A 16,391-nucleotide genomic window follows, 5' to 3' on the forward strand; every position below is an offset into this window, starting at 1 on the left:
TAATGATCTGATGAAGCAAGTCTTACATACAGGTCAAGTACAGCACAGAGCACTCCTTTGACTTGACAGCTCAAATTACTGACCAGGTTTTTCCCTGTGTGTAACTCATGTAATGGTACTGCACATGAGCTCTCCCCCTCGCACAGTGCCAGGGATCACAGCTCATGACAACTGTTCCCTCACACCTCACATCACACAGAACAGGGCTGAACCACCCCCCTCTCATGAATGGCTCTCCTTCCACTCCCTCTTCAGCAAGATGAAGGGTGGTTCAGCAGTGCTCCACGGCTCCCAGCACTCTGCAGGGACCTCTGCTCCCAGGTCCTGCCTTGAGGACTTCCACAGGAGACTCAGAGTAACAGAAGGGAAAAGGTACTCTAACCCCAAGATTTACCTTGCAGAAGTAGTACTGACAACACAAGGAGATCCCCTCCAAGAACCCCACAAAAGAAGACTAACTGGCACCTATCTCCTCAGGAAGGCAGCTCAGGGCCAGGGCAAACAGCAGGTGCCCTCCTGCCAGAAGGACCAGATGAGATGGCAGAACCAAAAAGGCTGCTCCGGACACTCTGAGCCCCGCTCCCCACACGGGCTGTTCCACACAGAGCCTCCTGCCCCTCCCAGAGGACACGAGGGATTGTGGACACTTCCAAACACTTCGAGAGCTCCCTAACCAAACCAAATAACCACACCCTCACATCCCGAATGTTGGCCACAACCCCAGGTTTGGCACTCAGGACGTGGAGCTCTCCCAGCACTGCCCCCGCCCAGGAGCACCCACAGAGCAGACTGTGCTTTTCTGCTGCTGCTCCACTCGGGGAGCAGAGGATACACTGGAGTTATGGGGGGAACCGGGGCCCTCAGCCTCCTCCTGGCCACCCCTGCCAAGAGGCTGGCATTGCTGGCAAGCCCCAGCATTGGAAAAGCTTGGCACAGTGGATGCTCAGATTTGAAAGAGCATTTCAGACATATGTTCTAAACTCAGATTTTATTTAAAGCTGCTTTTAAACAGAATTCTACAGCTAAATCATTTTAATTCCAAGACCTGAGATGAAGAGCCTCACAAATATGATAACCCACAGACCACCACAAACCTCATGGGCCTGTGACTGGAACAGAAAGCATGGAGAATATCCAAAGGTTTGTATGACACAGAGACCCAGTTGTCACAGTCTGACACCAGTGCTTGGCTTGATACAGCTTCATGTTATACCACGAGGGTCCACAGGCTCCAGTCAGCTCATTCAGACAGTTTGTCTTAAGCAAAAAAAGTCAAATAAATTAATAAATGATAATTTATTTTCCAATTCTAAGTCAGAATATAGATGATACATCCATCTAAAAGCTGATTCTCCAGAATGTCATTCACATGCTAGCAGAGAATGCCGTGATTTCAAAAAAAATCCATTCAGATGCTGAAGCTCTGTGAGTTTTGGAGCAAATGTCAGCAAGACAAGCTTCTTCCAGAGTAAATGATGGGTGTACTGTACAGCATGTAACAAACACAAACCTTCAAAATACACAGTACTGTGCTGCTTGTTTGCAGAAATAACAGAAAATATTTAGCCTATGTTTAAAGCTGTTTCCTGTTCCTTACTCTTAAACCAATATTCAAATAGCAATGTCACAGATGCAAACTCTGAATGTGAACCTATTGTTATTTACCAATCTTTTAATCAGATTAATAAAGTAAAACATATGCTAGCCATTACCTGCTTCCATTCAAGCAATCTCTATTAATCTGCCTTTTCATTACATACAGAAGCATTAGTGAACACATTATTCTAGAAGACCCCTTGTTGCATAACATCCAAAGTAACAAATTGCCTATTTAAGTAAAAATCCCTATTTTTTGCCCCACACTGCAAAACTTCAAAGCCAGTTATAACAAAAGAACTGTAATTCAACTTTTCTTGAGAGTGGGAGTGGTGAATGGAATAAACGGGTAACAGAGCAATATATTTTACTTCATTTATTTATACTATGTTCAAAAAGCAAAAGTCACTCAATTCTATCACAAAACCTGCGTTAAGGAGAAATAAGAGAAAAAAACACCAAGTCCTGCTCGGTCACTTGTGAAGCACTTGCACTGCTGAGTTTGGACCAACAGCATCAGCTGCCTACACTGTTCTTCATCCCTCTGTTTTGGTGTTGACCAGAAAGCCCACAAGCCCCACAGTGCACTGAGCAGCAGAGGGGTAAGAGGCCTGCAACTCATCTGCCAGTTTGAAATCACTCTGATGCTCAGGGAGATCTAAAGTGCTTTTGTAAGTGCAAGCACAGCAGAAAAAACCAACCCATCTCTATTTTGTAGTGTGAGTACGTTCTGGCATGGGCAGCCTGGGAGCCCAGGAAAGCAGCAGTTTACAGACTTTTTGAAACAAGTGCTGACTTTTGTGTGTGTCTTCTTAAATTTGGTATGTGCAGCTGGAGGTGATAGGTATTAAGCACCTGCATAAATAGACAACAGGGATAGTTTTAGAGGTCCCATCTTGTTTACAGCTGGAATGCTTTAAGCCTTTTTTCTTTTAGCTTAAATCATAGTATTACTATAGAAAACTAAGTCCTAATCAATTTGAAATCGATCACCTTCCTAGTTTATGCTTCCTTATAAAGACATTTTATACCACTTTGAATGGACCTACCCCCCACGGTGTGTATCTATCAGACAGCACACCGGTTCTGGCAGGAATCTCCTGCAATTTGTCTCCCTGGTCAGCTCTCTGGGAGCAGTGGGAGAGCATGCTCCTCAAACAGGGAGCTCCCAGCAGAGAGGAGCTGCTGCCCTGGGCACAAATCACAACCCACTGCCTACTACAGCACTACCTGATGACAAAATGGCATCGTAGGACTCAAAGACAACTCTTAATAAGCTTATTAGCATTTGCAGCAGAATATCCATGTGGCAAGCACATACTGAAATTACAGGTGCAGGTCACAGAACACGCTGTCATACTGCATTCCAAGGAGCAACCAAATCTCCTCACACAGACACACTACTCTGGCTTGGCCAGAACCACTTTTTTCCAAGTCTATCCAATATACACCAAGGGAAAAAAAAACTAACCTGTAATTTTATTCACCCCTTTAGCAGTAACTACTTAATTATCTTATCAAATCACGGGTTTTGTGCTCAGAACCTAAATTCCACTGCAAAACCACAGACCATAATTCTTAAAACAAAACTAGAGAAAATGACAGCTTTAACCACAGTTGCAGGTTCAGAGCAGGAAGCACACAGCAGCTTGCTCTGGGAGGCAGCTGTACCGGCTGCAGGCACACAGGCTGCCAGGAGTGAGAACCAGAGCCCAGCACATTTTAGAGCTGTGTCATTTCCTTTTGGAGGCTGAAGCTTTCAGAGGAGGGACAAAGCCTGCATGGGGTGTTGACGTCGTGGTGTTCACCCCAGGTGACCACGAGCTCTTCCCTGGCGAGCTCCACGTGCCCTGGTAATTTCTTGGCAGCGATGCCGAGATCTGACTCGAGATGACACATCCCTGCCGCAAGGTACAGACCAGGCCAGTTACACCAACCCTGACAACTGAATCCTTTTGCCATGTGAAAGCTGAGTGCCTCTGACAGGCTGGTGGCTCCCTGGCAAGGGACAACAACCACCAACACGCTGGGCTGGGCTATTGCCAGCAAATATTTGACAGTGGGTAAGTAATGGGAATGCAGTTTGCATGACTGACCGTGAAGACTGTTGTTCTGTTGCATGCTTTGGATAATAAATAAAAGAAGGTTTAGAGGCAATTCTGTGCCTTCTATCTGCATCCCATCATGATACCATGTTGCAGACTCACCCTTTTAATTTCTGTAAATGAGGAACTTTCATACTGCAGTAACATGGATGAGAATGAGGAATCTAGATTACAATGCTAAAAAATCAAAAATTACTTTCCTCCTGCCCTGTTGTGAATACTCCTGGCAAAACACCAATAACTTGAAACTTTGAACAAAGGGTGGTCCAGGTGGCTAATGGAAGATTTTGTGGTGACAGGTCTGCAAGAATCAGCAGCAATGGCACAAGCAGTGAAGTCACAGACTCCTTTTGGTGGTTCATGCCTGGCTAGTCAGACCCAGACTGGGTAGCTGGGATAGCTGAGGGAGACAGTGTCTCTAACAGACAGATGCATCCCTTGCAGCTTCTTGGCCAGTTGTCAGGGGCTGCTGTGGCAGAAGACAGGACACGGATGGGCTGGTACTCCAAGCTGCAGTAACACTGGCATATGCTAAGTTGCTTCAACCACCAAATGTCACTGTCTGTGAAACACGACCAAGGTAATTGTCAGCTGAACTATGAAATGTGTTCCTAATCACAAAAATGTTGCCTGTTGAACAATTGAGTTAAGACTCTTTCAATAGCTCAAGTTGCTGATCTAAGAAAGTGCAGCCCACATCTGAGAGGAATATTTTACCTCGCATTTACTATTTCTCATTCACTGCCACACACAGTGCAGAGCCACACAACTCCCATCGCCTATGAAAGTTCACACAGTGGTACAGAAAAGGCAACAACATTTCAGATATTTTTATGATACAAACATGCAACAAAGAAGAGGACAAACAAAATTAAGTTCACTTATGCCTTCCTTCACATTAATCTCCTGCACTGATCTATGCAGAGTGCTACATTTCAAGTTGCTGTAATTCAGAGAGAGATCCATCGACTACTTAAAAACATATTGTATTTTCCAACATGAATGCCATACTGTAGTGACCTGATATTTAAATTCTCTACCAGAATCTATTTCAGAAAAAACCTGTACTTTTAACTAACCATATAAGAGCAACCTCAATACTGTCTGTAAAAATTAAGTTTACTCACGCACACAACTGCATTTGCATGCTTTCAGTATCTCAGGATCTTCCAAAATAGAAGACAAAAGATAAAAAATTGGGCAGTGCAGAGAATCACAGATTACAGGATGTGAAATGACATAGCTACAATTACTGGCTGATCACACTTACTCTGCATTCAACAGCAGCAGACCATTAAAGCCCTTAATACTTTTATGCCCGCATTGTTCACTAGTCTGGTACAACACTTTAGTGCTGCTCTAGCTGACGAGGGATCAGACTTTCAGCAGTTCATAGAAAGCTTACTGATGGCAGTGTCAGAAGGGAAGAATGGCACTGGAGGCATTCCTGGCTGCCTCTGACACATCCTCTGTGAGCCTCATGACAGCACTGGGGCTGCTGAGATCGGTGTGGAGCCCAGTGTGCTCTGCCAGCTGGGCACGGGGCTCAGCCACTGCTGAGCACACAGCCTGCTTACCCACACTAAGGGTGCTACAAAGGGTGTCAGTGCCCCAGTGTATTTCAAGGGCACCCACACTTCTGGGCAGGCTCTTCCACCAGGGGAGTTTCTTCTCAGAAGCCGAACAGTACATGCGAGACAAGAGAATTAACTTCTAGACCTTCACATGGAAAAAGGAGTACAGAGAATTTTGGTTAAGGAAATGAGACAGGAGTGGCATATATTTTGTCCTAGAATACAACCTTTGGGAAGCTGGTTTCTCAGACTTGACTCACTGAAACTAGAAATGCTTCTAAACAGCAGAAACCATAAACTATAAAAATCTCAATAACTACATGAAAAAATTGTACTTAAACAATAAAGAAGCAAAAAAAGCAAATTGCAAGTTCTCTATTTATACAATATGGTTCAATACACTTATACAAAAGGAAAAGATTTTGCTGAAGTGTTGAACATTAGAACACTTCTAGGAAAACACTAAGGGAAACCCAAAGGATTTATGATTATCCATCTGAAAGCATATCCAATCATTCTTTCCCTGTCTCTGGTTAACAATAGAAAAGGTGAGAGATTGTCCATCTCTAGGTGTCAATAACAACTAAACCAAACTACAAAACCTGCCAGTGCTGCAAGTGCTTCTCTCTTAGCAAAGACATCAAAATCAGCATACTCCACTTACTTTTGAAAATTGCATCGATGAATGGTTTTTCCTGTGAGACCTTTTCTCTCAGCCCAATCACTGAAAACTAACATGCTAAGCAGGAAATCCACAATTCCAAATGATCCAATTTAATCTTCACAGTTCAGCAGCAGCTCATTCCAAATCCAGCAGGGTACAGCTCGCACATGGAAAGAAGCAGTGATTCCACAAACATGCCAGGAGCAGTTGACAACTAGCTGCCCTACATTCTAATCCCCTAAAAATATTACTGCTACGCTGCTGCCCCTACAATTTTTAACAAGCTGTTATTTTAGTACAAAAATACTCTATTTACTTTTAATATGGATAAGAGACTTCCAAGCCTTCCTGTGGATGGGCAGCACAGTGGCACCTCCAGTCACTGGGGAGCTCTCTGGTGAGCCAGGACTGATGATAAATGATGGTGAGTGGCTGGGTGAGCTCCTCTGCAGCTCCCTCAGTGCCCTTGGGGAATCCCAGCTGGCCCCATGGACCTGGGAGTGTCTCAGTGGCTCGGCAGGTCACTAACTAGAGATACCAGTTATACCAGCACGAGTCAGTGCTCCCCTGACTGTGAGCCAAGAGCACACCTGCCTGTGTACCCACAAAATAACTCAGTCTGGGGACAGAACTGTCCCCTGCCCTAGCCAAAGCCAGTGGGGCTTGTGGTAGCACTGCTGGAATTTATATTAACGAGGGATGTGTTTTCACACTCAAATGGAACTTGAGCTTTGTCAGTAAAGTACAAAGGTGTAGCAATCTAAATTTCTCACAGGTTACACTTGTTCTATTATTTTATACACTAAGAGTGAATTGAAACGTTTCTTTCCTAAAATATAACCAAGGGAGATTTACCCAGCCACCTGACACCTGACTCAATGAGGGTCTGCTTGGAGTTCAGGGGACACACTCCAGTTTGGTAAAACAGTTGCTAAACTAATTTGGCGTTATAGAAAAAAAAACCAAACGGAGAGTTTATTTAGAAGTGGGTTGCAGGGTTCATAGACTAATGACTGCAACTTTTTATATAATCATGGCTATTGTATCTCTGCTATGGCAGGAAGCTTAAAGTTATTCAATAAATTTATCTATTTCGGAACTGCTATAGTAATTTTAAAAGTTTCTATTAAGTTAAAATCTGGACAATTTGACAAGTAATAATAAAGACTTTCCTGGATTGTGTTTCCACTGCAGTGCTTCTGAAGTACTTAAGTCAGGGTGTGGCAGCTCTGTTTTACAAACACTGACCTGCTGCACCTCACAGCAATTCCTGTACCAAAGGAAGCTGGGCCACAGCAAACAGTGTAGTAGTTTCTGTTCAAGCTTAATAAAGTAAAGAACCGCACTGGAAAATATTCTGTTCTGGGCTTTCTGCCACACAGGAAGGGTGTTGAACATGTCAGTGTCCATAATTATTATCAACAGAAAAAATACCAGAAAGCAACAGTTTGGCTCTTAATGCTTTCATGTTATCACTTCCAAGAGTGAAGTACAATTTACATCTTCCTCCCTTCATCCTCATTTTATGTGTCCACATTCTACAGTAAGGCTCCAGTTCTGAAGTTTGTGTAACACCGTTAATGACAATTTTAACTTTTTAGTTTTCATCAGAATTTAATGATGTAGTAGCCCACGTATCTTTTTATAGTCTTTTTATGAATGGAAAGGGGGAGAAGTTTTAACCTCATTTTCAAAATGAAGAAATATTCCATTATCATTTTTTCTCTAAGACTAATAAAATATAAAAACACTGCTTGGGTAGGCAAGGGAATACTAACAAATGCTTTTCACTGCACACTTGTGTATGAGGCTGTTACAGGCAGTGCTGCCCTAACTGCAAGCTCAGAGTGAGCACAACTGCTGCAGCAGTGCAGAGACACCCTGGGCACTGACATCCTCCCTGGAGACCCCAGCAACCACAGTCCTGGCACTGGCACTGCTCTGGGCACTGAGATCCTCCCTGGAGATCCCAGCAACCACAGTCCTGGCACTGGCACTGCTCTGGGCACTGAGATCCCTGGAGACCCCAGCAACCACAGTCCTGGCACTGCTCTGGGCACTGAGATCCCTGGAGATCCCAGCAACCACAGCTCGGACACTATTATGGGACCACACGAGAACTAATACATCAAGTGTTTGCATTCAGAGTTACCATCTTGAATCAAGCACTATTCATCTTAAAGGAAGTTGCAAAACAGAGACAGCAAAGTGGATTTCTTCTGATATTCAGATGTTACAAATTCCATATTAAGCCAAGAAAGATCATCATTATTTCTCATTCTGATACAATGAAAGTCAAGCTGTTACTTCTCTCTTTGTGTTCTTTAAAAAAGACCAACCCAAAACCAAAGCACCAACAAAAACTTTGGTCAGAATGTTTCTTCAGAAAACTGCAATTTTTTCCCCTTTGAATAACTTTTACAAATTAAGACTGAACTTGACTGCAAACACAATTTGATTTTCCTATAGAGACTATCCCCTTAGATGCACACCCATAAATGTGTGCAGATTTAAAATACTTTAGTACCTTGGTATTGATAACTGAAACCAAACTCAAAGTTTAAGTCCCATTCTCGAATAAAATGCAATTAATCATACCCAGTCTGTATGTGCAGGTCTCTGCAGCACTGTACACAGCTCTGCAGGATGGTCAAGGACCGGTTCCAATGTTCCATCCATTCGACACCAGCTTTTCTTCTTTCAACACTAAACCTGCATTTCCAGTCTGACTTACAACGCAATGCAGACATTCCAAGGGATACAGAACACCAGAATGATGCTTCTGTTCAATGCAGGTAACTGAACCCCTTATATTCAGACTCTGATACACAAAATATACGACAGTGACGCTGGGCAACACACTATAGAAAAAAAACAGGGGTGTTTTTTCCAGCAGTGCAATAAGAGACAGCTGTTAACTCCACACACACTGTGAACTGACAAATTGCTGCAAACAAAGCAGATACCTGTTCCTTTACAGAAGCTAAAATGGTCGTGGCAGTAGCCTCTGGTTCCATGCCCGGGCCCGTTGATGTCTCCTGCGCTGTCTGGGGCAGCCCCTCCTCCACCATCGGGCTCTGCTCAGGGGCTGGCATTTTGCCTGCAATAACAAGATTTTAAGATAGTTTACATTTTGAGTCAGTGACGTTTAAAATTCAAGTTTTCAGGAGTATAAATGATCTCATACTTTTTTCTAAAAACTTCCCAAACTTAACCAAATTAGCAGAGAACTTTGCATTACTGATATCAATGTATGTTGCTTTGACTGTGCTTTACCTTCACAAACAGAGACCAGAATCACCCACAGAACACAAGGGTTGGGCAGAAGCAAAGCAAGCAGCACGACATTTAATGATTATTATTAAAAACACTATTTTGTGCTGGTTATTAAAAAAGCAAAATTCAAGATGCATGAAAAATAGTAGTGCTAACCATTAAGAATGCCCAGGATCAGTACCATTTCAGCACGTGCTGTTTTCAGCATAGAATGACACATAACAGCAGAATGCTCTGCTGTCAGGAGCAAACCATGGAAGAGACTAATTATGGTAATAAAAACTTAATGGAAATAACGCTTCTAGTGCTCTTTTTGCAAAAGAGGAAATTAAAATACCAAAGTTAAAGCAATTGCCCTGGGCTATGGATAGCCTGGAAAAGACTGACAGGATTAGCATCCAAGAATCCCAAGCTGCACTATTGCAGAGGCAGTGCACTAAAAATTCCAGTCCATGGGAAAAAGCAATTTATTTGTTCAATTATCGAAGTCACTATTAACTAATATTACAGAAATACTTATGAAATGTGTTTAATGCTTTGAAAATAGCATTAAACTATTAAAGGTGGCATTCATGTTGCTTCTGCACACATACCACACTATAATTTCCTTCAGAAAACAAAGCTTGTAAGGTCTAATGTTACAAGTAGTCCGTATTTCATTTTAGATTTTCAGAACAAACTCATTCAATATTCCTAGAGCAGACAAATAGGAACACAAGTTCCTTCCCCCTTCCCTTCCTTACACAGAGTTAGGAGATGCTTATGCTGCAAATGGGCTCCAAGGCTGGGGATGGACCCATAAGACCCCTCAGCCCAGAGCTGTGTTAGCCACGACCACCTGGATGAGCACAGGGCACCCACTGCCAGAAAGAGACAGGGCAACCCACAAGGTCAGCGCACGCCTCTGCTGCAGGGCTGCCTCCTTCTCCCTGGGTTGGAAGGGGACTTGAGCTGACCCTGGAGGGATCTCTTCTGGAAATACTCTACAGGACCACTGGCCTCCTGGGAGGTTTCTGCCCTCGCACAGGCAAAGCACAGTGTTGTCAGAGGAGTGCTGTGCTGCCACGGGCAGGCTCAGGCACACAGGAGGAGCAGACACTGAAGAGGGATGGTGTAAGGACAAGTACTTTCATTTTGCTTCCTGTACAGTGGCATGTGCACCGTGAGATGGATGGCTCCTGCTCAGGCCCATGAGCCTCTCCAAGCACAGGGTCTTTATTAACCACGCTGTTCCTGTCTGCTAAAAATGCTGGTGACACGGTTCATGAGCAGTTCCACGTCAGCCACTGAGGGATTCAAACAGTCTCAGGGGAACTCAAGTGATGTGAGTGATGAGAGGCAGTGGAGCACTCATGGGGACAATATGTGGTCCAGGAGCCTGGTCACCCACCAGCTTCTGCCATGGCAAAAGGAGAAGGAAAAGCTGCTTCCCAAACACATCAGAGCAGGAGCCCAACTCAGGATCAGCCACTTCTGTGGCAGGACTTCTCCCCTCAGCACCTTGCAGGTGTAGCACAGGGAGGCTGCCCCATACCCTGAAATGAGTCTGTATGAACAGCCTGTTCTCACTGTACATCGCTATCACAATTATCTTCTGGAACAAGGAAAACGAAACTGCACAAATGTGGCACTGCCAGGTTTCCAGTGTCAGGACTGCACAGGGACACCAGAGCACGCTGGTTCAGCCACACCAAGAGCCACTGCACTTCCTTCCCCTCTCCTTTCCTCCCCTTCCCACACACACGGGTCTCCCCTCACCTTCCCACAGACATGGATCTCCCCTTACCTCACCTTCCCACACACACAGGTCTTCCCTCACCTTACCCTCACACACACACAGGTCTCCCCTCACTTCACCTTCCCACAGACACAGGTCTCCCCTCACCTCACCTTTCCACAGACACAGGTCTCCCCTCACTTCACCATCCCACACACACGGCTCTCCCGTCACCATCCCACAGACATGTGGGATGTAAGGACCAGGCACACTGTAAGGACCAGGGACACTGTAAGGACCAGGCACACTGTCCTCCTCATGCCCACCCCCTGCAGCCCAGGGTGCACGTTCCTTCCTCTCCCAGCACAGCCGGGCACCCCACGGCCCAGCAAGGCCCTCCCGCCTCAGCGCAGAGGCTCCCACAGGGAATTCCTGATCCAGCCGCCCTCAGCCCCAGCTCCACGTGCCCGTGGGTGTGCGCAGCCGAGGGACGCCGTGGGGAGCTCCTGCAACTGGAACAGAACTCACTCTTGAGAAGAAAGCGACATTAAACATTACTTGGCTCCCAAGGTGCCACAAATGAATAACCAGACATATCTGGCTATTTTTGAAACCCTATTTTTATTGGTTTCAGGCTTGCAGATACAAAGGCTGCCACACTGAGTCTGTCACATGCTGCCCGTCAAGCGGGTGCACCCCTGAAGCTTCAAGGACCTTGCTTCTACAGAACCCATTAAATAGCAATCAAGTAAGTGGAATAAAAAACCAACTCTAATAGCTGTATAATAGCATTTTGAAAAGTCAAAGACTCAACTTCACGGTTTTAGAAAACGAAAATTGTTCCTTTAAGGTTTTACTTCTAAAAACCAACTCTTTCATCAAGCAGTAATAACCCAAAGAAGCACAGAATACTTGTCTCAATTCCCTGTGTCATACCTGATCTTTTATATCACTTTCCACAGTTCTTTTATTACTACAACTCAGTGTTTCAGGTTTGTAAATGAACTGTTAAATTTGCTAGCATATCGTGAAGTGATAAAACTACCCAGTCAAGCTTTTCCTTCATTTAGAAACATTTGCTAAGCAATCAAAAGGACAAATCTCAAAAACTCTCACAAGTTACACATGGGCTTCTCCCAGAAGAGGGCTGCTTGCTGGTCCATACATTCCAACATGTCTCCACTTGCACGTAACAGGGGAGTGCCTGCTTGGCTTGGGATTTCCAGGTGAGAAATACAAAATACAGGACAATAAAGCCAAGTTTTTAAAAAATAAATAAAGCAGCACAGAATTCTCAATTATGCAGAGTTCTGCATGTTTGCAGCTGTAAATCAATTTAAAAACTATTTAGGAGTGTTGTGGTTTAACCTGGTGAGCCGCTCAGCCCCACTTCCCCATTCCCACAGGATGGGGAGAGAATTAAAGAGTAAAAGTGCAAAAACTCCTAAGTTGAGATAAAGACAGTGTAACAGAGAAAGTAAAAGCTGCATGCACAAGCAAAGCAAAGCAAGGAAACTCCACCTCAAGCCAAAGCCAGTACAACATGCCATCACGGCCATACTTCTGTATTTCCAGTTCTTTCCAAAGGTCCAACTACAGTTTACAAAAGATAAGTTATGTCTTATAACACTGAAATCAGTGCAGTATTTATCAAACAAGTGAGACTTCTTCATTTTCATTAAGACATGAGGGAAAGCATAGCACAATTTTTTGTTACTTACTTTAAAGAAAGCACTTAACTTTTTCAAGCTTCTGTGATGTGCCACAACCCCAAAAATGTACCATACACTACAAAAATGCAGTGTTGTTTCCTTAGAAGTGATCACTTCCAAAGTATGTTGTCTACATGAATGCTTAAAACTGGATCAACTAAAACCTACAAAAATACTATATAATGAGCACAGCAGTGAGACAATCTCAGTTTTTCTTTTCCATGGTTTCCTCTGTCACTTCCTTCTCACCCCAACACTGTGAATAAATTTTCAGCCTACCTGTAGGAAATTTCTGTAACAAACTAGTCCAGAAGACATCCATCTGAAGTGGCTAGAAGGTGTGCTAATTCATCTGAACAGAAAATATACCCAGTATTGAGTATCTAATAACAACACCCAGATAAAACACAATCAAATTAATTATTAGTGAAGGTGTCAGTGTTAAATGTGCATCTATCTCAGTGTTAAGAGATGTAATTAGAGAGCTACACCCTTCCACACAGGCAGTTGTTTTAACTGCTGTTCCTTCAATTAACACATTTCTTGGCAAAGTTACTCATTTTCTAATCTTGATTTCAAGATTAGACAACTGTTGGCTCTGATCCTACAAACACTTAGGCACATACTTGAGCTAACAAATGAGTCTGCTCATTCACCCTGACCTCCTGTCAGGCCCTGAGTCGGGTGACAGGAGTGGGGAGATGCTCTTCAGGGCCCAGTCCCCACCACCACACCTCTGTCCAGGAACTGCTTACTCACAAAGTCAAGTCAGGTTCTCTTCACCTTACGGGAACAGGAAATAGCAAGTACAGGTTTCATGAGAGCCTTAAAATCAGGTATGAATAAGAAGCTGAGAGAAGTCAATAAGAAAACCTCTTTCTTCCTTACACAAGACTGGGATTTACCCATTGAAGATACCCCCTGGACTTATGCTACTCCCTCCTTCGGGTATGGATAACTGATGCATTATTGGAAAACAAGCAATCAGACTTCATCCCTCAAAAAATTAGGTTCATAGTTATTTTGCCTGCCTCTCCTGTCACAGCCAAGCAGTCAGATGTCACCCAGAAGGGGAGACTTTGTTCCTACATTGTTCCCAGTCTGTCCAAACCCTCATGCCCTACAGTCCTTTGCTGCAGTGTCCCAGGTCCTGCCCCAGGCTGCTCTCTGCAAACCTTGGGCACTGACAGATCAGGCAATACACACAGGTACCATCAGAAACACACCCTAAAGCTTCCCTGTATTCCAGTTCTTTTAATTCACAAGCTGTTCCCACACACTGAAGATGCGAGATCTCTGTAGCCACAACGAAAACTCAGAAAACTTATTTTACTGCTCTGTGTAATGCATTTCATCACACCTCACTACATCTTAAAACTACTGAACATCAAAGTTTACAGGCTTAGGTTCTCTGATAGCAAAGAATACATGAGAATTGGAAGATTTAAATGTTTTGGAATGATCTTTTGGTGAATGTTGCAGAACTACAGACTTGTGAATGGTATAAATGGTTCTACAGTGTAGCTCAAGAGTATAATGTGAGAGCCTTGGAAACTTTTGGGGGACATTAACAGACGAGGATGACAGTGAGAATTTGTTACTGTTTTCTGTGGATTCTAGTCTCTGATAAAAATGTCTTTCAATAATTTAAATTATTTTCCAGAAAAAATAGTTAAATACTTCATCTTGTAGCATACATCCCAGAACATTTTTAACATCTATTCTAAATTTTTAAATTCTCTATTTAGAAGTAAAGGCCAAAAGTAGCGACCACCTAGCTCCAAGCTGGCCTGCCCACATCAAGTGTGCAAAGAAGACAAAGCTGTTTAATTTAAAGCCTCTAGTCTGAAAAACACTAAACCAATTTTGGAAAGAGTGACTTTTCCATCCTCTCTGTCGTGGAGGCTCACTCAAATGGTTTCATGAAACCACACAGTAAATCACAGCAGTGCAAACCAAAGCACCACAAAGACTCAGCTTTCCATCCAGTGAGGGTTCAGCCGGGACCATCACCTCGGGCAACTGAGGGATTTGCTTGAGCAAACCCTGCCTAAACAGCCCGCCGGCTGCCCCTCCAGTGACAGTGTCCCTGCCCTGCCCACACCCAGCACACACAAGCACCGGCTCCTAAAGCCTCCCAGCTGTTCTCCTCTGGCACAGCCCGCAGACTCCCTGGCACCGGCACTGCCACGGGCAGAGCCACTGCCTGGCTCCAGTCCCAGCCTTCACACTGGTGCTCCCAGCATGCGGGCAGAGAAAGTGGGAAACACTTCTTTTGTGTCTGATCGACTGGCCAAGCAGCTGCAAAGCCAGCAGCAGTGAGTTCATCCGACACAGCCGTGCTTTTGGGGACGAGGTGGGGGCAGACTTTTCTGAGCCTGCCGACCTTGCAGCTATGTGATCACTAATGCAGGAAAGAACAAGAACACACAGCTGAGAAGGAGAGAAGAGATATGAGAAATCACTAAACTGAGTGTGGTAACCCACCCTTTCAGTTTTCATTCTCATTAGTCTCTACTCCCCACCTTTCACTGCTCCTCCTGTTATTTTCTTAGACATATCCAGACAGCTTTGCCAGTGCCAAGTAATCCCTCTCCTTGTCGTGCAGGCCCAAAGAGAAGCCAGATCTTTCCAGGATCACTGCCAGAGAGAAAAAGTGGTGCTTTTTCACAACTTCCTACTCCCTGCCCTTTGTATTCCTCCTCTCTTCCTTACCTTGGTTATTCTCCCAAATTTTCTCCTTACTTGTGCTCCCTGTTTCTGAGCCTCCCACTGCTGACCTGCAGCAAGTAAGAACAGTCCCCAGCTCAACTCATGCTGAAGAGGTAACACAATTCTTACCAACTCTGCCAGTTAGGATAGGATGGACTGGATCTATTTCATATGGGTAACATGAAAAAAACAATGGGCAACGTCTCATCTCTGATAATCCTCATACTTATCTAGCTACAACGTTAACTCAAGCAACAAGAGTAAATCACCAAGGACATCAGAGCAATACTCATTAGTACAGAAGGAAACAGCTCCAATGAGCTTTAATCATCTTGCTGGGACACTGACATGGTATTTACTACACAACCAAGTTATTCTTGTATATCTACACTGAGAGCAACAAGGCACATCTCAGCTCTTGGTCAAAGACTCTGCTCTTCTCATCCTTTACAGGGTATGTGAAAGTCAAAACCAAAACAAGACATACAACATCTCTACAGTTTTTACATGAAGACACAATTAAAATTTATCTGATTTTTCCAGTTCCCTCCCAGAGCTGTCAGTGCAGGCAGGAGCAGTTCCCACTGGCTCCATCCTGCTGCAGGGCTGGAGTGCTGCTCCCCCACGAACCAGGCAGGGGTTCTCAAGCTCCCTGCAACCAAGGGACTGCACAGAGACACGCTCTGCGTTCTGTCTGCCAGCCTGCACAGTGTTCAGAGGGAGAGGCTGCAGATCACAACTTACCCACTTGCTAAGATGATGCAAGGAACTAAAAATGGGTTCTGTGAAAGATGGCTCCAAGGTTTACGTGAAAAACGGTGTTTGACATTTCCAGATGCATTAAGTGAAGATACTCCAAACATCACACTACAGGCTAAACACTGTATTCAGAGATTCCTTTTCTTCATGGGCATTAGTAGTGCACAGGTTTTGTGCATGAGAACTGAAGAATGAAACCAGGGAAGTAAATATATTATCTGATGAAAACATGGAAGAAACTGCCCTCTGTAATGACAGGATAAAACCCACCTGCAC

General features: G+C 44.2%; 1 protein-coding gene across 1 annotated transcript in view; it reads right to left on the minus strand.

The window, feature by feature from the left end:
- The window catches only part of PKP4 (plakophilin 4), a 45,825-nt gene extending 36,791 nt beyond the window's left edge, over positions 1–9,034 (minus strand). Inside the window, 1 exon segment of the mRNA XM_029962175.1 lies at positions 8,906–9,034. Within this exon segment, the coding sequence (XP_029818035.1) occupies positions 8,906–9,034 (129 nt within the window).
- Between the last annotated feature and the right edge of the window lie 7,357 nt (positions 9,035–16,391).

This window comes from Manacus vitellinus, unplaced genomic scaffold, assembly GCF_001715985.3.
Source record: "Manacus vitellinus isolate BGI_N305 unplaced genomic scaffold, ASM171598v3 scaffold_43_pilon, whole genome shotgun sequence".
NCBI classification, from domain to species: domain Eukaryota; kingdom Metazoa; phylum Chordata; class Aves; order Passeriformes; family Pipridae; genus Manacus; species Manacus vitellinus.